The 24634-nt window shown below is 42.2% G+C and overlaps 1 protein-coding gene and 1 long non-coding RNA gene across 7 annotated transcripts in view; one reads left to right on the top strand and one right to left on the bottom strand.

Moving 5' to 3' along the window:
* Nucleotides 1-6384: 6384 nt before the first annotated feature.
* On the top strand, nucleotides 6385-13034 carry LOC148131542 (uncharacterized). The gene is made up of 2 exons (XR_015749041.1): nucleotides 6385-6508; nucleotides 10139-13034. It is a non-coding gene; the product is annotated as an uncharacterized LOC148131542 (long non-coding RNA).
* Nucleotides 13035-13880: 846 nt separating this feature from the next.
* The window catches only part of DEPTOR (DEP domain containing MTOR interacting protein), a 96652-nt gene continuing 85898 nt past the window's right edge, over nucleotides 13881-24634 (bottom strand). For all 6 annotated transcript variants that reach the window (XM_087962153.1, XM_087962154.1, XM_087962155.1 and 3 more), the window contains one exon: nucleotides 13881-15811. In XM_087962153.1, coding sequence (XP_087818279.1) covers nucleotides 15683-15811 — 129 coding nt within the window. In that variant the 3' untranslated portion in view covers nucleotides 13881-15682. The remainder of the gene's footprint in view (nucleotides 15812-24634) is intronic.

Genomic DNA, 24634 nt, shown 5'->3' with positions numbered 1-24634 from the left:
AGATGTTGAGTCTCTAGAAAAAGCACAGAGAAGACCAACCAGGATGATTAGGGGACTGGAGACTAAACCATATGAAGAACAGTTACAGGAATTGGGCTAGTGTAGTGAAGAGAAGGTCCAGGGGAGACATGATAGCAGTCTTCCAATATCTGAGGGGCTGCCACAGAGAGGAAGGGGTCAAGCTATTTTCTAAAGCACCCGAAGGCCAGACAAGGAACAATGGATGGAAACTGAACAAGGAGAGATTTAACCTGGAAATAAGGAGAAACTTTCTGACCGTGAGAACAATCAACCAATGGAACAGCTTGCCCTCGGAAGTTGTGGGAGCGCCATCACTGGAGGCTTTCAAGAAGAGATTGGATTGCAATTTGTCAGAAATTTATTTTTATTTATTTATTGATTGATTTGATTTGTCAATCACTTACAAGATAATAGGTAAAAATATAAACATGAGTAATACAGGAAACAGGTACGAATAAATGGGGACAATAGGACAGGGACTGTATGCTCTCCCGCTTGGGCGGGGGGGAAGGGAGGTTGGCTAGATGACCTACAAGGTCCCTTCCAACTCTATTAATCTGTTAATCTGCTGCCAATAGTAGGGCCTTTCCCCAACTGCTGAATACCTAACCTTAAAATGGCAGAAAATGTATACTGGTGTAGACTTTTCTTCCTTCCCTTCCAATTATCCTGGAATAAGCCATCCCTTATCCTTTCTCTGTTACCCTTGTTTCAAAAACCTACAGACACCTGATCTCCATCCCAAGGAAACCCAACAGATTTTATACAAGTAGTCCTCAACTTACAACAGTCCGCTTAGCGACTGTTGGCACATGCCTCTGTTGCCGCATCTTCACCATCGGAATTTGTTTCTTCTATTGTTGCATTATGAAACAATGATGCAGCTTCCTTACAGGGAGTCCTCGAGTGACAACAACAGTTCATTTAGCGACCATTCGAAGTTACAACGGCATTGAAAAAAGTGACTTCTGAACCCTTTTTCACACTTACGACCATTGCAGCATCGTCTTGGTCCTGTGATCAAAATTTGGACGCCTGACTCACATTTATGACGGTTGCAGTGTCCTGGGGTCATATTGATCCCCTTTTGCAACCTTCTGACAAGCAAAATCAATGAGGAAGTCAGATTCACTTAACAACGGTGTTACTAATGTTAAAAAGTAAAAAGCTGCAATGATGTAAAATGGGGCAAAACTCACTTAGCTAATTTTTCACTTAGCAGTGTCAATTTGGGGCTTGATTGTGGTCACAGTTTTGAGGACCACCTGGGTTTCATTCATACGCCAGTATGCAGTGAGCTTAGGCCCTAATAAAGTTAATTAGCCTTGAAGGTGCTACCAAATTTCCTGCCTCTTTTGATGAGCGCACTTATTTTACGAGGGTGAACACTGTATTTAATCTTCAAAACATACCCACACACACACTCCAGACACACCCCTCAGGCTAAAGACATTTCACTTACTAGCATGCCAGAGTTGGATAAAATGACTACAAACAAAATAATATTTCACAGCAGTGAAATATTGCAAGTCACAGGGAGGCTCCTAGCATATTGACACTTACTATTCCCTCCTCTGCCTCCTTAGCTTGCCTTGCCGTAGCCTTCAGGTGCGGTAGAGGAAGGTTGGAAGTAAAATTGCCTGGTTTCCGAAATTAGAACAGCAGAGGCAACATATTCAGTCTTTTGCATTAGGTAACAAAACCTGAGAATGCAGCGTGCCTTGGGAAGGCAGGAGCTTACAGCACTGCATAATGGGAGAAGAAATGCTGTGATGGTCTGTATCAGTGGTAGCTAACCTTTTGGGGCTCCTGTGCCAAAAACATGTGCGCACCAGCACGCATGCACTCACGTGCCAGCACCCAGAATGCAATGTGCACCCCCCTCCCCATGCTCCCTGCGCATGTGCACGCAATCGCCATCCCCCCACATCCCCCTTACCTGCACTCACAGCTGATTTTTCAGCTGGTTTGAGGACTTTTTCGTCCTCCCAGAGGCTTGAAAAAGCCTCTGCAAGGCTTTTCAGGCCGAATTATAGGCCCATTTCGTCACTTCCGGGATTACAGGAAGTGACAAAACGGGCGTATAATTCGGCCTGAAAAGCCTTGCAGAGGCTTTTTCCAAGCCTCTGGAAGGGCGAAAAAGGCTTCAAACCAACTGTTAAAAAAAAAAATCAGCTGTGAGGCGCGCACATGCGCAGTGAGGTAAGTTTGCCTGCGGTTTGTGTGCCAGCACAAATGGCTCTGCATGCCACTTGTGGCATGCATGCCATAGGTTCACCATCACGGCCCTAGATGCCCACCCATTGGTTGGAAATGGACTGGTCAAGGGGCGGAGGTTGAATCGAGGGGGAAAGCCCGTATGCTTTCCACATGGGAAATGTGGTTCTAGCCTGACTTTACTGCAACCAGCACCCTTTAGTAAAAGAACCTATCACTTCAACTCAAATGGAGTCGAGGGTCTTTCTTTCCTAAGGGGGCGATCTGGCTGGGGCAGGCCTGACAGCTGGACTTAGATCTCTTGTGGGAGCGAAGGGATTCGTGACTTATGATGCCTTTGACCCCTCCCTCGGGCTCAGCCTGGTCACCTCCTACACACTAAATTCAATGGCACTGAAAAAAAGTGACTTAGAGCTAGTTCTCACATTTATAACCATCCTGTGGTCAGAAGTTCAACATTGAGGCACTAGGCAAAGGACATGCATATACAGCAGCTGCAGTATCTACGGGATCATGGGATCACCATTTGCCATCTTCCCAGCCAGTTTCCAACAAGCAAGAGCAACGGGGAAACCTGGATTCAGTTAATGATCACATTTAACAACTTCAGGGATTCGTTTAAGAACCGTAGCAAAAAAAAAAAAAAGGGGGGGTCATAGCATTGGGTGTGACTCAACCGCTCTTGGTTTGCAACAGAAATTCCGGTCTCAGTTGTGAGGACTACCTACAATTGGGTTCCTCTTCTCTGAAGGTATGGAATGTTGAGGGCTATGTGCATGGAGTCACACACGAGTTGTGTTCACACAACACTGTCAGGTCTGGAAAAGATTTGGATCATTCCAAAAAATCATTAAGTATAAATAGCACAGGTAATCCTCAACTAACCCCCACAATTAAGACTGGAAATCTGGCATATACTGAGGCCAGAACTGTGACCAGAACTGTTTTTGTTTTGCTTTTTACATTCTGTGGAGTGGTTGTTAAGCGAAGCAGCAGTCATTAAGTGAATCCATTATTCTGAAGTTGTTGGGTTTTTTTGTCAGAAACTGCCAAGAGTTCAATACTGACTGGCACAAGATTGACTCAGCCTTCCAACCTTCTGAGGTTGATAAAATGAGGACACAGATTGTTGGGGGCAATATGTCAAGTCTGTAAACCGCTTAGAGAAGGCCGTAAAGCACTACGAAGCAGTATATCAGTCTAAGTGCTATTGCCATGTGCTACATATGTCTGATATTATAGTGTGAGCCATCAACTTACACTATAATTTGGCTAACAAGCACTTTGTTACAATTTAGATCCTTTTTTTAAACAAATTAGGTGGGTAAATATAAATGCCACAATTTTAAGACATGCAAGATTCCAAGATATTCTTTTGAATACATCTATGATATTGCAAAAAGCAAACCAATCTACTCTATGTGCTACATATTCCACCCTATGTGCATGGAATGGATAAAGCAAGCCGTTTCTCCCACAAATCGTGGCCAGCTTATTTGTTTTGTTGAAAGTCTGCAGAGTGGAAACAAGGGTGGTTAACCAGAGTAGAAGATCGTTTTCGTCCACCCACGCAAGCCTTCCAGTTTTGGCTCCAAGCCCACATTCTGGAGACTTAATGAGAGTATCTGTTTTCTCTTTATCTTCTAATGAAATGGCAAGCTAAGGAAAGAAGAAGAAGAAGAAGAAGAAGAAGAAGAAGAAGAAGAAGAAGAAGAAGAAGAAGAAGAAGAAGAAGAAGAAGAAGAAGAAGAAGAAGAAGAAGAAGAAGAAGAAGAAGAAGAAGAAGAAGAAGAAGAAGAAGAAGAAGAAGAAGAAGAAGAAGAAGTAGTCTCGCTGCAACAGTTCTGTGGAATCTCGGGTTCATCCTGGAGGGCTATTTTTAAAAAAAATCAAACTAGGCAAACATCCCATTGTTGATCAGAGGATGTGTAAGATAGCAAACAATATGCCATGGCTTTGCAAACATGTAACATTTGAGTGCGTAGGAGCTCTGTGCTAAAATGTGTATTTTGCCCAGATCCAGGGTTTAACTGTTTGGCAGGAACATTTTAGAAAGCACCCATTTAATAAAAAAGCTTTATTTACTTGTGTCAATCGTCTGACCCATCCACTGTGATCATTACGTTCACTGATGATACTACCGTATTGGATCTCATTACAGGTGGAGACAAAACAACGTACAGGGGGGAGGTTCAAAAATTATCCTCGTGGTGCCTAGAAAACAACCTGCACCTAAACACCAGCAAGACAAAGGAGATGGTGTTAGACTTCCAGAAGAAGAGAGAGGAACCCGCCCCACTTTACATCTACATCGAGGGGGACTGTGTGGAGAGAGTTTCCTCTTTTAAATTCCTGGGAGTCCACCTCAGCGAAGATCTTACCTGGAAAATCAACACAACCCAGGTAGCCAGAAAGGCCCAATAGAGACTCCATTTCCTCAGGGTCTTGCGAAAGAATAAAGTGGAACAATGACTGATGACCTCCTTTTACTGGTCCACAATAGAAAGTGTCCTCACAATATTGCATTATGATGTGGTATGCTGGCTTGACAGCTGCGGATAGAAAGACATTACAGAGGGTGGTGAGCATAGCACAAAATGTCGTGTGCTGTTCCCTGATACCACTAGATGACCTCACTAGGGCTCGCTGCCTTAGAAGAGTGAGGAAAATCCTCAGGGACGACTCACATCCCGGTCAGCACTTCTTCAGTCTCCTACCATCGGGTAGGAGATACAGAAGCATAGCCAGCTGCTGAAGAACAGTTTCTACCCGTGGGCTGTCAGACTTCTGAACGGAAAATAACTTCATGTCAACATAGTATGATAGATTTACGGGGCCAGCGCGTTGTACAACAAGGTCACATAGTATAATAAGATTGGGACTGGGTTAGGGACTTTTGTCCTCACTGTGAGTTGTGTTGGGGGGGGGGAGTGCACAAAGGGAGATTCAGACAATCTCATTGTACACATGTTGTACTCTGACAATAAAGATAATAAATAATAAAGGGCAGGGATGGGATTCAACTTTTTAACAACCAGTTCTGCGGGCGTGGCTTGGTGGTCATGTTATTAGCTGGGTGTGGCCAACTCAATATCACTCACATCGAGGCACGCATCTCCTCGCCTGGCCTCTCATGACTGTGGGGATGCTGCAACAGTCGTAAGTGTGAAAAATGGTCATGTCACTTTTTTCAGTGCCATTGTAACTTTGAATGGTCACTCCACACAAGCAAAGTACCAGCAAAAGAGGGAAAGAAAACTCCAGAGAGGTTCCTGAGACAGGAATTCTAGTCCTGCCAAGAATGTAATAAGGGTTAACGGAGAGGCAGTTTCTGTAAGCAACACCAGAATGTTAACAACCGGTTCTAGCGAATAGGTGCGAACTGGTAGAATCCCACCCCTGATAAAGGGGCAACTCTAAAGCTATAGCGTCATCTTTTTGGTCGCATTGATGAGAGACAACCACTATGGGCTACAAGACCTCAGATGACCTGTAGAGAGCAACAAAGAGCAGAGATTTTCTGTATCATCTGCTGTCATTTTGTGGTAATTTTTGCAGTCCAGAAGCCTAAATTGTTAATATTTATTCTCTCGTAATCACATAAATGTCCTGGCTTTGTTCCACCATACACACATCACTGTAGTTTGTTCAGATGGTTGGTTTATGCCACCTCAAACACCAAGGCTCTCTGGTTCCTGGGGGGACTTTTTCCATTTTTCAGGACATCCATTCGATCTAATCGATTTCAGAACCGTAGTCAGTTTTACAATGCCAATTTAAAAACCCTGCAGCTGGATTTGCTTAGCTTCCTTCAATAATATTTTGCAAGTCAAATCCCACACAACTGCAGTTTTGAAATAGGTTACACTTGGCAGAACATAGAAACCACAAGTTCCCCAAGGAACAGTGAAGAGAAAAAGTGGATCTGAGAGAAAAACCGCGTGAGGAAAATGTGTTGAAGCACTTATCCTACTATATGTTCCCTGAGTGTGATGCTTGTCACATTAATGTGACAAAAGTCATGGGTAGTTGAAGCTCTATATTTACACATGGGAGAACAGTATGTCCTGCAGTTGTCTCTGTGCCATGTCCCTGTTGGAATCTGATCCCGAGGGAAAGGTGGAACAGCTGCCGAGGAGTGGGAGTGTGGCTCCAATGGCTGTAGAGGAAACTGGGGAAGGGCACAGTCCAGCTGGGTATTCAGAGGAAGACCCAGGCCCATCCCCTCTTCATCCTAGGGCACGCAGGGAGGAACGGATAAGGGAGCAAGGTGAGTTGTGTGGTTTATGGGGGAGGAAAGGGCCCTGATCTTCTTCATTGGCTGCAGCTGGGAAGACTGTTTAAAAGGGCAAACTGCGCATGGCAAAGTTACTGGAAGCAAAGTGTGAAATTATTCTGGCTTGTCAAGTCTTATCTGAGTTCTGGCATCCTCCCAAGTGTGTGTGGTTCGTTATCTTTTGACGTCTTCAATCCCTTATCCTGCCCTCTGTCATTAATTGCTGCAGTGTGGTTTGTGTTGATTTTTGTTCATAAGTTATATGTACTTTGAGTTTGGATGGAATTTCTTACTTTTAAAAACTGTTTTAGAAAGAGTTTTTTTTTCTTCTCCAGCCGATGATAACTGGACATTGGGGGCCAAGTTGGAGGTATTAAAGGGACTTTACCTATTTTTGTGACTTTGTTGCTTTTGTGCCACGCCCCAGGTCATCATACAATGTCACTATGCAACTATTACTATAATACAGGTAGTCAACGACTTATCATTATGATGGGAACCCAACATTTTTGTTGCTAAGCAAGACATTTGTTAAGTGAATTTTGCCCCATTTTACAACCTTTCTTGCCACAGTTGTTAAGTGAATCAATGCTGTTAAGTTAGTTAACATGATTGTTAAGTGAATCTGGCTTCCCCATTGACTTTGCTTGTCAAAAGGTTGCAAAAGGGGATTACATAACCCGGGGACACTGCAACCGTCATAAATATGAGTCAGTTGCCAAGCGTCCAAATTTTGATCACATGACCAAGACGATGCTGCAATGGTCGTAAGTGAGAAAAATGGTCCATAAGTCACATTTTTCAATCCCGTTGTAACTTTGAATGGTCACTAAATGAACTGTTGTTGTAACTGGAAGACTCCCTGTAATGAAGCTGCATAATTGTTTCATAATGCAACAAAAGAAGAAACAAATTCTGATAGTGAAGATGAGGCAACAGAGTCATGTGTGAGGATCAGTCATAAATCATTTTTTTCAGTGACATTGTAACTTCAAATGGTCACTAAATGAATGGTTGTAAATCAAGAACCACCTGAGCTACCTACAGACCCCTCACATCCTGGACATAAACTGTTTCAACTCCTTCCCTCAAAGCGACACTATAGAGCACTGCACACCAGAACAACTAGACACAAGGACAGTTTTTTCCCGAAAGCCATCATTCTGCAAAACAAATAATTCCCTCAATACTGTCCAACTATTTACAAAGTCTGCACTACTATTACTATTAATCTTCTCATCATTCCTTATCACCCATCCCCTCCCACTTGTGATTGTAGGACTGTAACTTTGTTGCTTGTATCCTTACAATTTATATTGACTATTTCCTAGTAAGATTTGATTGCTGATTGTATCCTATGACTATCATTAAGTGTCGTACCTTATGATTCTTGACTCTTGACGAATGTATCTTTTCTTTTATGTACACTGAGAGCATTTGCACCAAGACAAATTCCTTGTATTTCCAATCACACTTGGCCAATAAAGAATTCTAATTCTAATTCTAATTCTTATTGTTATTCTATTCTATTCTATTCTATTCTACCAAAAGTGAGACAGGTTGTTACCAATTTTATGCGTAAAGAAAAAGTTTCCATCTTTTTTTAGCTGCTAGTCAACAGAAGTACTGTTAGGATTGATATTTAGCATTAAATGTTCTTACATTTCCTGGTGATTTCACCACATAACCTCATCTAATTGAGATAAGTTAGTATTTCTGATAACATGGGGATATAATCTTTGAATATCCACACTGTGGATGCATACCTTGATCACACAATAAATCTCTGATTGTTCATAGCAGTTGAAAATGTCCTATTGTACAGTGATTTCCATTGGCGTGGATCTTCAAACACTTTGCAATTTTTTTAAAAAAGATTTATTTTAAAAATGTGATCTCTTTATATATAGTCTCAGTCCCAGTCCAGAATACTTGTTTTGTACAGCTTACATGCTTTTGTAGAAAGTATATAAATAGATATACCTTCAAATAAAATTTATGGCACATTTGTCAAAATTGAATGGAGACATAATTGAACAAATGCAAATTTATCTGTTCACCTTCAACACTAACCACATTTCTCCTGCAACTTACTCAAATGTTATGTATTTGTTTGTTTTTTTAAATTGCTGACCATTATCAAATTGTCCTCCTCTCCTTTCTCCACAAGATTTGTTTTGCCTTGGGTCAAGTTCAGTTTGTACATTGATAAAGGTAGTCCTCAACTTACAACAACTATTTGTTTAGTGACCGTTCAAAATTATAACCATTTCGAAAAAAGTGGCTTATGGCCATTTTCCACACTTATGACAGTTGCATTATCTCCATGGTCACATGATCAAAATGGGGATGCTTGGCAACTGGCATGTATTTATGACAATTGCATGTCCCAGGGTCATGTGATCACTTTTTGGGATCACTTTCTGACGAGCCACCTCAATGGGGAAGCCAGATTTATTTAACAATCATGTTATTAGCTTAATAACTGCAATGATTCACTAAAGAACTATGGCAAGAAAGGTGTTGCGGTTAGCTGGCAGCAGGTGCAGATGGCTGAGGAAAGTAAGGACTCAGATGAGGGGCCAGGACCATTAGGGAGTGGACTGCTGCCTTCAGAGATTGTGGGGGCTGGCAGCAGCGATGAGGAGGTTCCTGAGGAGCCTGTGCCAAGTGCGTGTGCATGCAGGGCTGCTTGTAGGAAAGAGCAGCTGCAGCAGCATGGGCGACTCGGGAGTAAGGCTGCAAGATAATGGCCCCTCCTTCAAGAAGATAAAAGCCAGCTGTGAAGCTAACGTTCTTTGCAGGAAGCAAAGATGTTTTGAAATTCAACCTCTTGGAGATTACAGTATCTTAAGTTGCTATTTGAAGACTCTTGTGTTGTGAAATATTTCTTATCTGTTATTCTTGGCAGCCTCGCACAGTTTTGGTGGGGCTCATGCTTATCAAAGTTAATTAGTTGGCAGCAGCCCTTTAACCGGGGATTTGTAAGAATCATTAAAAGGTTTCTGTTCCCTTTGGTTCATATTTGTTTTATTGGAAAAGGGTTTGGGTCAGAACAAAAGGTCACAAAATGGGACAAAACTCACTTAATCATTGTCTTAGTTAGCGATAGAAACTTTTGGGTTCAACTGTGGTCACAAGTCAAGAACTACCTGTATTTTCAAAAAGCTATGAGCAAGACTTGAATGCATTTACATCCACATTTCTTCAAAACCTTGTTGTTTTTCTTTGCAATTTTGCTAATGTCAGCACTTCCTGCAAGTAATTTATGAGCTTTACTGTTTTATATGCACTTTGCATAGACTTCCCTTAATAATATTTTTTTAAAATGTTGCATTGCATTGCAAACATTGGAAAGGTGCCATTCAGAATGTTAGCCAAGTTTCAGTTCTTTCCTAATTTCCAACTAAAGACTTAGGAAAGTTCATATTCAAATGCAAACTAAATGGATTCCTCCTTTCTCCTTCCCAGAAACAAGGTTTAAAACCTGAGGTTTTAATTGTTCAGTCTAACAGCTACATAGGTCATGAATTTAAACACCAACTTTTTTTAAAAAAAAAGACAATAGATTTATCCGAGTTAAAAGAGATTAAAGAAAAGCTTCATCTTTCTTCTGTCTAACAGGTGCAGCTTGATCAAACAGATCTGAAGTGAAGCCAATGGAGGAATATAAAGATTAGATCAAATCATTCCTTTTTAAACTCAAATATTGGGGGAGGATTGGGGGGGGGGAAAGGACCCAACTCTACTTCATTTTACAATATCTGTTCCCCACTAAACTTCAGATTTTTGTTTCACCTTTTTCACGACCATTCTGAAAAGAAAGGATGAAAAAGTTCAAAAAAGCAAATTGTGCTCCTTTAAAAGCCACCGTCTATCCCACCATGTGAAGAGACACATTTGAAGGCAATTTTGATTGCAGCATTCTCTGTTTTAAGTGCTTCCGAAATGCTGCCAACTAAAGCTTCGGCAAATCCATTCCTTTTTACCCAAACTGTACAAAAGTCCTTTTGAGTTAATGAATGTCTGCCTGTCACCAAAGATTACTGCTTTAAATTCCGTTTTTTTTTTCCCCCCAAAGGCTTCCACTGATTTTGGCATCAAGGCAGAGAAAAATGTATGCTAAAGGACTCCCTTGAAAGACACAACTTCAATTAAAACGGGGTTTAAATCAAGAGACAGTGTGGGATCTTGCTGCCCCCAAATACTAAGACTTTGTGTGGCCTTGTTAAGCAGTTGGACTGAAAATCAAGAATTATTGGGGTCTCACAGATTTGGCGAAGAGGCACCTTACAGCAGTGGTGGGATTCAATTTTTTTTACTACCGGTTCTGTTGGCGTGGCTTGGTGGGCATGGCAGGGGAAGGATACTGTAAAATCTGTGTTCCCTCCCCACTCCAGGGGAAAGGATACTGTAAAATACCTATTCTCACCCCACCCCACTGACCTGCTTTCCAGCTCCGTTCTCCTGTGCAGGGCAACCAAAAAAGACCCAGCCAATCAGTTGGGACTTGGGAGGCGGAAAATAAATGGGGGCGGGGCCAGTCAGAAGCGGTATTTTCTGGTTCTCCGAACTACTCAAAATTTCCGCTACCGGTTCTTCAGAACTGGTCAGAACCTGCTGAATACCACCTCTGCCTTACAGCCTCACTTCTTGGGAAAATGTTTAAACTTGGGACTGCAAGAGCATTTGTTATGGCTGGATCACTAGGAAGCTACCTTTCCTGTGCAAACTTAGCTGGCATGGATGCTATGGCCTTGCACAGACAGGGGACATTTCAGTGGTTAACACTGCAAATTATATCACAGTGGAGATAGTACAATTTTGTCGAAGGACTGGAGCACAAGTGATTGGACATCTTCAGTTGACTTCAATGACTATTGACGACTTATTGCAAGATTAATTATTAGAACAATCAACCAATGGAACAGCTTGCCCTTGGAAGTTGTGGGAGCTTCATCACTGGAGACTTTCAAGAAGAGATTGGACTGCCATTTGTCAGAAATGGTGTAGGGTCTCCTGCTTGTGGGGGTTGGACTAGATGACCTACAAGGTCCCTTCCAACTCTGATGATTTGTTATCTGTTATGTTCTCCTGAGTTCACAATTAAACATTTTTTTTCTGGATACCCATAATAAACCGAATCATAAAGCAACTAAAAAGGCTGGATTCACACAGCTCACAAAGCCATAGGAAACGAATTAAGGTTAATATAGGTAGTCCTCAACTGATGATTGGTTAATTTAGGACTGTTCAGAGTTTCCACAGTCTTGGAATCGGTGCTTTATGGTCTATAAAGCACTTTCGGCCATCGTAAAATGTCCTACTCCCCACCCCATCCTGGCAGTCACACGTCTGTGTTTTAGGCACTTGGCAATAGGTTTGGCTGGCTTTTGTCATTTTTTGTCAGTTTCTGACAAAAAAGCCCATTCAGAACCATGGATTCACTTAATGACCGAGCTGTTTGTTTAACAATCACTCCACAGAATATAAAAAGAACAATAACAGTTCCAGTCACATGATGGGTGCCTTAATTTATGACAAGATTTCCAGTCTCAGTTGTGGGATTTGGCTGAGGAATTACCTGTGCTACTTATACTTAATGATTTCTGGGAGTGATCCAAATCTTTACCAGACCTGATAGTGTTGTGTGAACATAACCCATGTGTGACTCAGTTGAAATATGGAGGCCAGATTTCCTTCACCTTTCTGCCCTAAGTCTTCCTTCCCCAGTAAATACTGTAAGAGAGCCTACATTCACCGCAGCTAAATTAGAGCCGAGAGGCCTTTTGCTCTTCCGCACAGTGCCCAATAAATATGTCCATTATCAGGAAAGTTCTCACAGGTATCAATGGATGTTTCTTCTAAACCAGGGGTCTCCAACCTTGGCAACTTTAAGATTGGTGGACTTCAACTCCCAGAGTTCCTCAGCTAACCTTGGCAACTCTTAAGATTTGTGGACTTCAACTCCCAGAATTCTTCAGCCAACTTGGCAACTCTTAAGATTTGTGGAATGCAACTCCCAGAATTCCTGTCAGCTTTGCTGACTGAGGAATTCTGGGAGTTGAAGTCCACTAGTCTTAAAGGTGTCAAGGTTGGAGACTGTTAGGAATATGAGTCACCTAACAGCTATTTGGGTTAGAAATATATAAACCAGGAAAAACATTTTAAAACTGTATCTTTAAGAAAATGCAAAACTGTAATTAGGTGTGGTTTCTCAAACGGCCATAAGATGGAGCCAGAAACCTGGGTTGTTTAGTCTGAGTCTCAGAAGAGAGTGTGAGTGTATCTCTGTTTCCTTCTGTTGGAAAGTATTGCCGTTGCTCCATTTCTTCTAATTGACTGATATTACTGGATTTAATGTAAGTCTGATACTGAACTGTTTTTGACACTGGAATTTGATATTTGGATTATCCCTGGATGAAAACTGACTGATTTTACCTGTGAATGACTTTGGACTGCCTATTTTGGACTTTGCTTAACGTTTCTGGAAGTAAAAACCTACATTTACTGTACAGTGTATCTGTGTGCTGTATGTGTATTATTCAAACACTCCTCTCAAATACGTCTCCCTGTATGCGCTCATTCTCCTAACGGGGAATTACCTCAACAGAGACCCCTGTTCTAAACCAGGGGCCCATGGCCTATTCAAAACCAGGCTGCTACTCATGTAAGTTGAGCTGCCAGCCAGGGGTGGTATTCTACTGGTTCGGACCGGTTCGGGTGAACCGGTAGTTCTGGTGAGTATTTGGCCCCACCCACACCTCCTCTTTCCTATGCTTTATTTCCTGGTATTTTTAACCACAACTTATTCACGTGGCGGTTTGCCGCACCTTGGCTGTTTTAGTCCCAGGGGGAGTAGAAGGTAAGTAATTGAGTTGAAAATTGGCTTTTTAAAATATAGAGCATGGGTGCGAAGCGTGTGTGCTCATCGAACCGGTTGAATTGCACCACTGCTGCCAGCCCTCCACTTGCACCAGCCCCCCTCACCCCCTCCACTGGGCCGCCAATCCGCAAAGGCTGGGGCCTACTCTTCTAAACCATAGAAGCTCTGAAAGTATTTAGTGAGAAGAGCTGAATCCTTCCTTTCTGCTTGCCATGTTCCCGATATCAACTTTTCCCTGTGGCTATTATGTGTTTAGCAAATTGCATTTGATAAGTGCATTCACACAATTAATTTCAGGTCTAGGTTGGCCACTGGGGATCTTATTAGGGACAAATGAAATGTGTGAATCACAGCTTCCCATGGCAAGTTGATCAGGACCCAAAAGAATATCAGTGGGAGGTCTTTATCTCTAGTAGGGGCATAATTAGCAGAAAGATTAAAGAATGGTAAGCAACCGTGATTAATGTACATTTATCTGCATGGCTTGTAAGATTCCACTTTTATTTGCTTAGGCTTCTGCAACTGACAAACAAGAGTAGATTGGTTTGCTTTTTGCAATATCATAGATGTATTCAAAACAGTATCTTGGAATCTTGGGCGCCTTAAAATTGTGGCATCTATATTTACCCACCTTATTTATTTAAAAAAAGGATCTAAATTGTAACAAAGTGCTTGTTAGCCAAATTATAGTGTAAGTTGATGGCTCACACTATAATATCAGAAATATGTAGCACATAGCAATAGCACTTAGACTTATATACCACTTTACAGTGCTTTACAGCCCTCTCTAAGTGGTTTACAGAGTCAGCCTCTTGCCCCCAACAATCTGGGTCCTCATTTTACCCACCTCGGAAGGATGGAAAGCTGAGTCAACCTTGAGCCAGTCAGTATCGAACTCCCGGCAGTGAGCAGTGAGTTAGCCTGCAATATTTTATTCTAACTACTGCACCACCACAGCTCATACTAAACAAGAAGCAATGGATGGAAATTAATCAAGGAGAGATCCAACTTAGAAATAAGGAGAAACTTCCTGACCGAACAATTAATCAGTGAAATGGCTTGTCTTTGCCTGAGTTTTTAAGAAGACCCTGGACAACCACTTGTCTGAAATGGTATAGGGCCTCCAAGTGGAGTAGGGGGTTGGACTAGATGATCTCCAAGGTACCTTCCAATTCTGATATTCTTTATGAACAAGACTGGAATGTGTGGTGTGTAGTAGGGAGTGAATTCTGTCCACTCTTCTGTATACTTAAGTGAGATTTTCGTCAAGGTGATGGCAGGGTTGTAACCGATAAAGTTTCTTCTCCATCTTCATAGATAAAAAGATAAAGATTCCCTTGAATTGAGCTCGAGCCCTGATAGATTTACATGGATACAACCATATCATTTGTTGGCAACAATATGAAAGTAATTTACCATCATTTTCTTTTGAGATAGTTTCTCAACTTCCCAGCCTAAAATTTAGACCCAGGATTTGTTAGTGGTCTCCTATTAAAGAACTAACCAGATCTGACTGGTTTAGCTTTTCAAAATTAACCAAGTTACAAAACAGACATAATTATGCAAAGTTGGCATGTTTAAAATGTCCACTTGCCTCCTGTTCCATAACTTGTCCAAGAAGTAGAACTGGGTCTTTCCTTGGTACCAAATTTGTAACAATCCTTATTTAAAAATAAAAGTTTACATCTAGATGTACATTTGAACGGAAAATTTGTTACCAGATCCTTAAAATCAAAGCTAGTATCTGGACATGCTCCAAACAAATTGGACACCGGTTTCTTGAATTCTCAGTCAATTCAGTTGTTGTTTCTGCTGGCTTGGAATTCTAGAAATTGTGGTCATAATATGTCTGGAGACATTACACTGGAAAAACTGCGCTCGTTCTATACAATCACAAATGAAAACATGAATTAAAAGAAAAAACAAGACAACATTGAAGAGATTGGCACAAACATGATTCCTAATAAGAGATTTCACAGCTGCATCGGATCTTGCCCATCCGTAAGATTGACCATCTAAGCTTGCCATGACTTGGATGTGCAACAGTTCCTTTGTGTAGTACAAGCTGATTTGTGCTTCTCTAGTTTAGAACTCACCAATGCATACCCATGGTCTTAGACTACATCCATTGAAAAACCCAATTATTAAAGAGGAGAGGAAAGTACTTAGAAGGCAAAATTGATCTCTGAGATAAAGTGTGTTTTTATCCCCTTGTATAAGGTTGCTTGTGTTTGCACAGGGGCTGAATCCATAACGGTGGTGCAGCAGGTCAAGCATCCATCTCAGGGCTCAATTTCTTCCATCACTTCCATGACGATGGTCCGAGGACCAGTTAAGATGAGGTTGCTTACAGTCCTGTAATCTGCATGGAGAACGTTGAGCCCGTTCACTGAAATCACAAACTGGCAAACCTAAGAGGAGGAGAAGAAGAAGAAGCAAGCAAAGAAATTCAGTCATGGAAAAAAGCAATAACTTTTTGCTCTGAGCCTGAAAGTAAACTGGGTACGAAGCCCCCATAAACTTTCTGCAGCTCAAAGCCACACTGTGCCAGCAAAGCATCTGTTTTAATAGGACAGTTCCCAGCGCTTTTAGAGTTATCCATTAACATTTGAATGTCTCCCTTAATAATAAAGATTCTAGTAAAGATCTTTCTGAATTTAACAAGGGCAGTCTGCTAAACTGGAAAGATGGTTTACAGTGGCAGGAGGACAACAGAGGAAAGGCAAGGAATCTGACAGCTCTTGGCAGGAAGAGGCAAGATTGCACAATCTGGCTTGAAAAAAAATCCCAAGAGCGCTGCTTTAATTTTGCAGAACTTTGGGAGCAAGCCTTAACCCAAATAAGAGCTACCAGGAATGTTAACAGGGAAGGCACTCAGCCTTTTCCTGTACTGCAAAATAATTTTAAAAAAATAAAATCTGACATGATGCCAATGTTTTTGGAACGTTAATTAACTTCCTTAAAGTTACTGTTGACTATGCAGTCTGTGCAGCAAAGATGCAATTCCCACTGCCCAAGCTATTCTCAAGTTTCCTTATTACAGCTGGCTTTTCGAATGTTCAGACTGAAAAATTGCCTATTTTTGAGACTCTTCCTTGGGGTGCCTTATAATTACCAAGTGCACAATGGGGTAGGCTGCATTTCCTTTGCACCGTTTTAATGATTAGATCTTTTCCTGCTTTTTCCTTCGTGAATCTGTTCACCCCAGATTTTCTCCACCTACTCTGAGGCAGAATTAGAGTCCCCTATTTAAAAGAAGATGAAAGCTTTGTGTGAATGCATTGCAGCCTAGTCTTCCTTTGAGCCGTGTCTTAAAATACAACGGAAACTGCTGGGGGCGGGCACGGCAATTTCCTGACAGCTTTCAGTCACACAGTTCTGATTTTCTGCAGCTCATTTTGACAAACATGTGGATGACTAGAAATAATACGGAGCAGAGCCTTGACATTTTAAAGCAATGAATAAAGTTTTCTGCAGCATTTGTCTGCAGTCCCATCTGTCAAACTTTGAGGATCCGGGATGTTTTTAAAATCGTAGCCCTCTTTGCACGTAGCTTTTCCAAATCTATCTTCCTGTCTTGGTTGTGTACATTTTCTGCAAACATTCCAACCTCTCCGTTCACTGTTCCAGTTGCTGGAACTGGGAACGTCTACTCTAACCGAAGAGTCTTCCAATATTTGAGGGGCTGCCACAAGGAAGAGAGGGTCAATCTATTCTCCAAAGCGCTGAGGGCAAGACAGGAAGTAATGGATGAACTTAACAAAGAGAGACCCAACCTAGGACTAAAGGAGAAATTTCCTGACAGAACAATTGATCAGTAAAACGGCATGCCTCTAGTCTAGAAATTGTGGGTGCCCCATCACTGATTAAATGCGATGGTTTCTTTAAGAAAACATTGGACAGCAATTTGTCTGGAGTGGCATAGGGTCTTCTGCTTGAGCAGAAGGTTGGATAGAAGACTGCCAAGTTCCCTTCTAAGTCAGTTATTCTGTATGATTCAGCAAACATCTTAGGCCCAGGGACATAACGTAAGAGGCAGGGGGTGTTTAAAAAGGCAAGCCCCCAATTCACCCTGGCTCAAAGAATAGAATAGAATAGAATAGAATAGAGTAGAGTAGAGTAGAGTAGAGTAGAGTAGAGTAGAGTAGAGTAGAGTAGAGTAGAATAGAATAGAATAGAATAGAATAGAATAGAATAGAATAGAATAGAATAGAATAGAATAGAATAGAAATAGAAATAGAAATAGAAATAGAAATAGAAATAGAGTAGAGTAGAGTAGAGTAGAGTAGAAATAGAAATAGAAATAGAAATAGAAATAGAAATAGAAATAGAAATAGAAATAGAGTAGAGCAGAGCAGAACAGAACAGAACAGAATAGAATAGAATTCTTTATTGGCCAAGTGTGATTGGACACACAAGAAATTTGTCTTTGATGCATATGCTCTCAGTGTACATAAAGAAAAAATAAAATACATTCATCAAGAATCATAAGATACAACACTTAGTGATAGCCATAGGTTACTAATAAGCAATCAAATCATAGTAGGAAACAAATAAAACAATATAAATTGTAAAGATACAAGCAACACGGTTATAGTTATAAGTTGGAAGAGATAGATAATAGGAAGGATGAGAAGAATAATAGTAATACAGTCTTACTAAATAGTTTGACAGTGTTATGTGAATTACAATTATTAATTAATTGTAAGGGATTAATTAATTAATTAAGGGGATTACAATTAGTTAGGGGCCAAATCCACTGCTTAAGGTCCATTGTTTTTTAATTCCAGTTTGTGTTACCTGTCATCTGAATGTTTAAATAGGCAAGGCTCTAGCTTATTTAATTGCAGTGAGCTTCCCTAGTATGTCAGCATTATCGGAGTAAAAGTATTTTAGGCAGGAACCGAGTGTTGTGCCTTCCATCAGAACATCTTTTGTTTCACACCCATCCCCAGGAAGAGTCTTTCAGCACACACCGCATTTGTGTGAACGTCTTTCACTGCCATCTCATTGGCTGAGGAGTGGGTGGTGTGTGAGAGGGCAACAATCCAGCTCTGGCATAAACAGCAGATTGCAACGCCAGAGAATAAATATTAATCGCTTTCCACCAGCAGGAGCTCAAAGCCGACCGGTGTCACATTACTGTAGAAACTTTCTAGGAAGTGTTTACTAGAAGCTCCGATTCCATTTGCAGAAGTGAGAAAAACAACGCTGTTTATCTTCTGCAGGATTCGTGTGCCTATGTGGCAATGCTCTTTGTGGAGCTAAAGCAAGTGGTGAAACAACTTGCTTTATTCTAACAAAGAGAGGACTCAGTCATTTATGAAGGTTTACCCACAGAGAAAGTAAAAAAAACCCTTGTGATCCCTGGTGATTTCGTGGTTTCTTCACCAGTGGTGAAGAAATGGGTTGCCATCAGAGGTGGCATTCAGCAGGTTCTGACCAGTTCTGGAGAACCGGTAGTGGGAATTTTGAGTAGTTCAGAGAACCGGCAAAAACTACCCCTGACTGGCTCCGCCCCCATCTATTCTCTGCCTCCCATTGAGTCCCAGCTGATCGGCTGGGTCTTCTTTTGTTGTCCTACACAGGAGAACGGAGCTGGAAAGCAGGTTAGTGGGGTGGGGAGGGAATGGGATTTTACAGTATCCTTCCCCCAGGAGTGGGGAGGGAATGGAGATTTTACAGTATCCTTCCCCTGCCATGCCCACCAAGCCACACCCTACCCACCAAGCCATGCCCACAGAACCGGTGGTAAAAAAAAATTGAATCCCACCACTGGTTGCCATGTCTTTCTTTTAGCCTATATCAATGGATCCTCTGGAGATCTCACCATCAAGCAGGAGCCACATCTGAATTGTGCTCAACTCCCCAGGTGAAGGCTTTCAAAAAAGGAGAGTCTGAAGAGATTCTCCGTCATCCAGGTCATGGTTGTCTCAAAGGTGCTTTTTCAGGAGGCAACTGGACTTCCTTGTTTTTTCTTTGAAGACGTTTCACTTCTCCTCCAAGAAGCTTCTTCAGCTCTGACAGGATAGTGGGGATTTATATTCCTTAAAGACTTGCCATATAAACCCTTCCATTCCCCACTATCCTATCAGAGCTGAAGAGGCTTCTTAGATGAGAAATGAAATGTCTTCAAAGAAAAAACAAGAAATCCAGCAAGGGGTGTGTGTGTGTGACATGATAGCTGTCTTCTGGTACTTGTGGGGTTGTCACAAGAGAAGAAGTGGATAATTTATTCTCCAAAGCACCAGAGGGTAAGACAAGAAGTAATGAGTGGAAACTTGTTAAAGATAGATCCAGCCTGGAACTAAGAAGAATTTTCCTGACTGTGAGAGAAATTAATCAATGGAACAGTTTGGGTTGTGGGTTCTCCATCATTGGAGGTCGTCTAGAACAAAGCTGGCTGAGGAATTCTGGGAGTTGAAGTCCACAAGTCTTAAAGTTGCCAAGGTTGGAGACCCCTATTCTAGAAAGACCAGACAGCCATTTGCCTGGGATACAATAAGGTTTCCTCCTTTGGGGAAGGGGTTGGATTAGAAGACCTCCATGGTTCCTTCCAACCCTATGATGAACCAACTCAGCACCATCCACAAGTTAAAAAACTATTTAGAGATTCTTCTCTTTCTTCCCTTTTGATCTCCCAATGAGTGGCATTGGGGGGGGATGGAAATGACCCCAAAGCAGGTTGCACTAATCAATGCAAATTCCCATTTTGTATGTGAATTGTGACCTCACCTGCAGATAGAAAAGAACTGGAGCTTTGGTTGCAGCAATGAAACAAAAGGCTAAAAAGTTGTACGTATGTAGTTACCTACCAAGCACTTCTAAATTATATTAAGGTAACCAAAAATATCTTTACAACCCCAAGGCATGTCAAAACATTTGAGCACCCCTAATGTTTGAAAATGGAAAGCTGAAAAATTCAACACGGCCTAACTGCAGCAGCATGTCACGAACAATGTGGAGCGTGTGACTTTTGCAGTAGGATATTGCAATGTTGTTTTCATCCGGTACGGTGACTACTAGACACAACTGCCGGAACCTCAAATAATTGGACACTGTCCTGTTGAGGAAGGCTAGCTTAAATGAATCAGGATTGGTTTAGTTCCAACATAAGACACAGAGGCTGCATTGTGCCCTAGAGATCCTGAGATGGGAACACCTACAAAGTCAGCGGAGATGCCATGTTTGTTGGCAACTCATTATCCTCACGGCGGAAAGGGAGGGGAGAAAGGAGACTCCAAAACTGATTAACCTCTAAGGCAGACTGAATTTCAGCCTCCAAATTCCCACCAAGAGCTGCTGAACTTTAAAGGCTATTTTAAGTTGCCAGCAAATGCTCTGAAGGAGGAAGAGGTCACAGCTGTGCGGTCTGGCAGTGGGTGCGCACACACACTGCAACAGGAATTGGGCTTCTGCCCAGGCTGGAATTTGTAAGCTAAATCAACACACAAGCCAAACCTTGTTGCTCTGCTGGCAGCCCAGGCTGAAGCAGCTTCACCATTACTCAAATGGGCCCAGCTGCTGGGGCTCAGCACTCCTCTCCCAGGCCTTTCCATCCAAGACTTTTATCCTAGGTGCCCACTGAGCACCTTCAACAAAACAGGCTGCTAAACCTTTTATTGGAAATATTCATCTCTCAGAATAATAAGAGTTAGAAGGGACCTTGGAGGTCTTCTAGTCCAACCTCCTGCTCAGGCAGGAAACCCTACACTATTTCCGACAACTCATTATCCAATCTCTTCTTAAAAACCTCCAGTGATGGAGCAACCACAACTTCCGGAGGCAAGTTGTTCTGCTGATTAACTGTCAGGAAATCTCTCCTTAGTTCTAGGTTGCTTCTCTCCTTGATGAGTTTCCATCCATTGCTTTTTGTCCTGCCTTCTGGTGCTTTGGCGAATAGGTTGATCCCCTCTTCATTGTGGAAGCCCCTTACATATTGGAACACTGCTATCGTGTCACCCCAATCCTTCTTTTCATTAGACTAGACATACCCAATTCCTGCAACTGTTCTTCATGTTTTATCCTCTAATCCCCTAATCATCTTTGTTGCCCTTCTTTGCACTCTATCTAGAGTCTCAACAACTTTTTTATATTGTGGTGACCAAACCTGGATACAATATTCCAAGTGTGGTTTTACCAAGGCATCATAAAGTGGTACCAACACTTCACGTGATCTTGATTCTATCCCTCTATTGTTAATGCAACCTAGGATTGTGTTGGCTTTTTTGGCAGCTGCAGCACATTTACACATTGAAAGAAGCCTGGTTTTTTTTTTTTTTTAGTTATCTCTCCCCCTAAATTAAGCCGAGTTGTTTTGATATAGATAATGGGCAGCTCTGACCTGTGAATTATTTGCAGTCTTCAGGGGTGGTGTGTAAAGTGCAGTCAAGAAAAGTCAAGTTGGGAGTCACAACGTGATCAAAGATCTCCCTGTTTTCCTTTGTGGATGCCCCTGTCACAACCCTACACGTTATGACTTCGTAGTGCTTGGTGGCAAAACCATGCCCTTCCCTGATTTACATTTTATAATTGACAGCAACATGGGTTTGGTAGTCCCAATACAGCTAAAAGGCACCTGTTTGGGGAAAAAGCAGCTTCCTCATTCTCCCATCTGCTATTGCTTCCCCTGCTTTCTTTGGTTCTTTGTATATCAATGGCAGCACATACTTGGCTGGAAAATCCATTTGGACAAAACAGTGTGGGAAAGGTCTTGTTGACAGGTTGAATTCCAAAACCAATTTTCCCCTTTTCTGGCTGAGTCCACACAGTTCACTCCAAACTAAACCAAACTAATAAACCACAGCTTAGCATACTGAATCTAAGTGCTGTGGCTTGTACAGCATGTTCTCTAGGTTAGTGTATTGTGTGAATCCAGCCAATTTGTTATATTCAGCCAGTATGGTTGTGCAAGATGAGAAGCTCTGTATATTCAACAGGAGGACAAATCCATCAGACAACCAATTTGAGCAGCCAGACTTAACGTCCCCCACCCGAAACACACAAACACACCAGCGGTGGGATTCAATTTTTTTTACTACCGGTTCTGTGGCCCTGGCTTGGTGGGTGTGGTATGGTTTGTTGCCCATGGCTCGTTGTGCGTGGCAGGGGAAGGATACTGTAAAACCCCCATTCCCTCCCAACTTCTGAGGGAAGATTACTGCAAAATCTCCATTCCTTCCCCACCACACTAACCTGTTTTCCAGCCCCGTTCTCCTGTGTAGGGCAACAAAAGAAGACCCAGCCGATCAGCTGGGACTCGGGAGGCAGAGAATAGATGGGGGCAGGGCCAGTCAGAGGTGGGATTTGCCGGTTCTCCGAACTACTCAGAATTTCCACTCCCAGTTCTCCAGAACTGGTCAGAACCTGCTGAATACCACCTCTGACACACACGTGTAAATCAGATATCAGAAAAGAAAATCCTGTGCACATGAGGTTTTACACATGGTGGCCTCCCATTACAATGTGTGAAGTCTTTACTGTGCTGATATGGATATTTAGAGATAGTTACATCAGTGAACCATGATCAGCGTGCAGCGGGTACTGATAGTCCTGGACTTATGGCCCAAACATCAAAACCTGGAGAAGTGATTCTAGAAGCCAGCACTACTATTTGCACTGAGTGGCTAATGCCCTTATCGCAATTGGCAGTGGGTTAAGTGAAAACCAAGCCAACTCCTGAGAGCACTTGAGGACGGGCCAAAAAGAAGATTATTAAAGAGAAACCCAATCTAGAACAAAGTAGAAATTTCTTGAGAGCGAGAACAATTCATCAGTGGAATGGCTTCCCTCCAGAAATGGTGGGTGCTCCATCACTAGAGGTTTTCCAGAAGAGATTGGACAATCATTGGTCCAGAATGGTATAGAGCAGTGATGGCTAACCTTTTCGTCGTCACATGCCCAAAGTGCATGAGTGTGTGTGCATGCGTGCATGCACCCATAATGCAATGTGCATGCAAACCCCCTGCCCCCTGTGCATGCGTGCGTGACCCCCAACACGCCCCTCGCCTCCCATGCATGCACAGCAGATACCCAACGATCAGCTGGCTGGCGGGAGGCGCATGCATGCGCAGTATACCTGATCTGGGGCGATGGCTCGCATGCCAGCAAAGATGGCTCTGCGTGCCACTTCTAGCACACATGCCATAGGTTCGCCATCATAGGTATAGAGTCTCTTCATTGAGTGGGGGAGATGGATTAGAAGATCTCCAAACTCCCTTCTAACCCTATTATTCTATGTTCTGTGTTCTAACTTCCAGCTGGATCCAGAAGGCCTTACTGCAACATTTTGTGGGAAAGAGCTGCAAATGTTTGCCGATTTTTTTATCTCTGGGTCAATATTGACTCCACTTTGTTTCAAGTCTTGAGATACAAAGCCCAACTCTGTTAAGTTCTTGAGCGTGCCAAAGAAAGTTGTCACTTCCCATCAAACTGATTTCATGCTCCTGTAAATGTGGTAGCAAACTGCCAGAGGATCTTTCCAAATTTCTTTAAACAAAGAATGATCTCCAAAACCCAAGAAAAATACAGAGTTATTCTAAGCAGATTCCTTTATTGTCATTCACCTACAGACAGAAACCTTGCCAAAACTAAAGCAACTACTTGCATTATTAGAGATGTATTCTGAGAATTGCTAGGGAGGAGCTACCTTAACTCTCTTTCACCCAACCAAAACTATCTAAACTCCGCTGTCTCTTGGTCCTCTGGAATGCAGTCCCTCCCCCTCCTGGGAATCCAGGCCACATTCCACCACAAATGTACTGTCTGCTGATTATTTTGCTCTAACAGAATTTATGGATTTGTTATATTCCCTTCTTTCTTCAGAATCTCACAGAGATTTGCACAAAGATTTTCTCTCATTAATTCCCACACCCAACCTGCAAGTCAGGTTGGGTTGAAAGGAAATGACCAGCCCAACATCAGCTATTCAATTTTCTGAGAATGGGTTCCAATTTGGTCCAATCCATTTAACCCCAGGGGCATCTGTGGAGGGAGGGAGTGCAAAAAAGTCAAGATGTGGACCATGGAGGTGAAGTCCTGCCCCTTTTTAACGGCCCATATCACAAGGGGGTGTGGCTTCAATCACATGCTCACAGCTGCCATCTTGACAATTTACTGTCTACCCACAGATGCCTCGTTAACCACTTTAACCAGTTCAATTCAATTGACTCTTGAAAGTTATTTCAACACAATCTTCATAACCTTTTCCAATATTTCAAGCAGCAGGCTAATTT

Source organism: Notechis scutatus, chromosome 3 (assembly GCF_049901735.1).
Source record: "Notechis scutatus isolate UNSWTSFEM ecotype Mainland chromosome 3, rNotScu1.2, whole genome shotgun sequence".
Taxonomy (NCBI): domain Eukaryota; kingdom Metazoa; phylum Chordata; class Lepidosauria; order Squamata; family Elapidae; genus Notechis; species Notechis scutatus.
The sequence above is the reverse complement of the archived record's forward strand: the minus strand, read 5'-3'. Positions and strand labels throughout refer to the sequence as shown.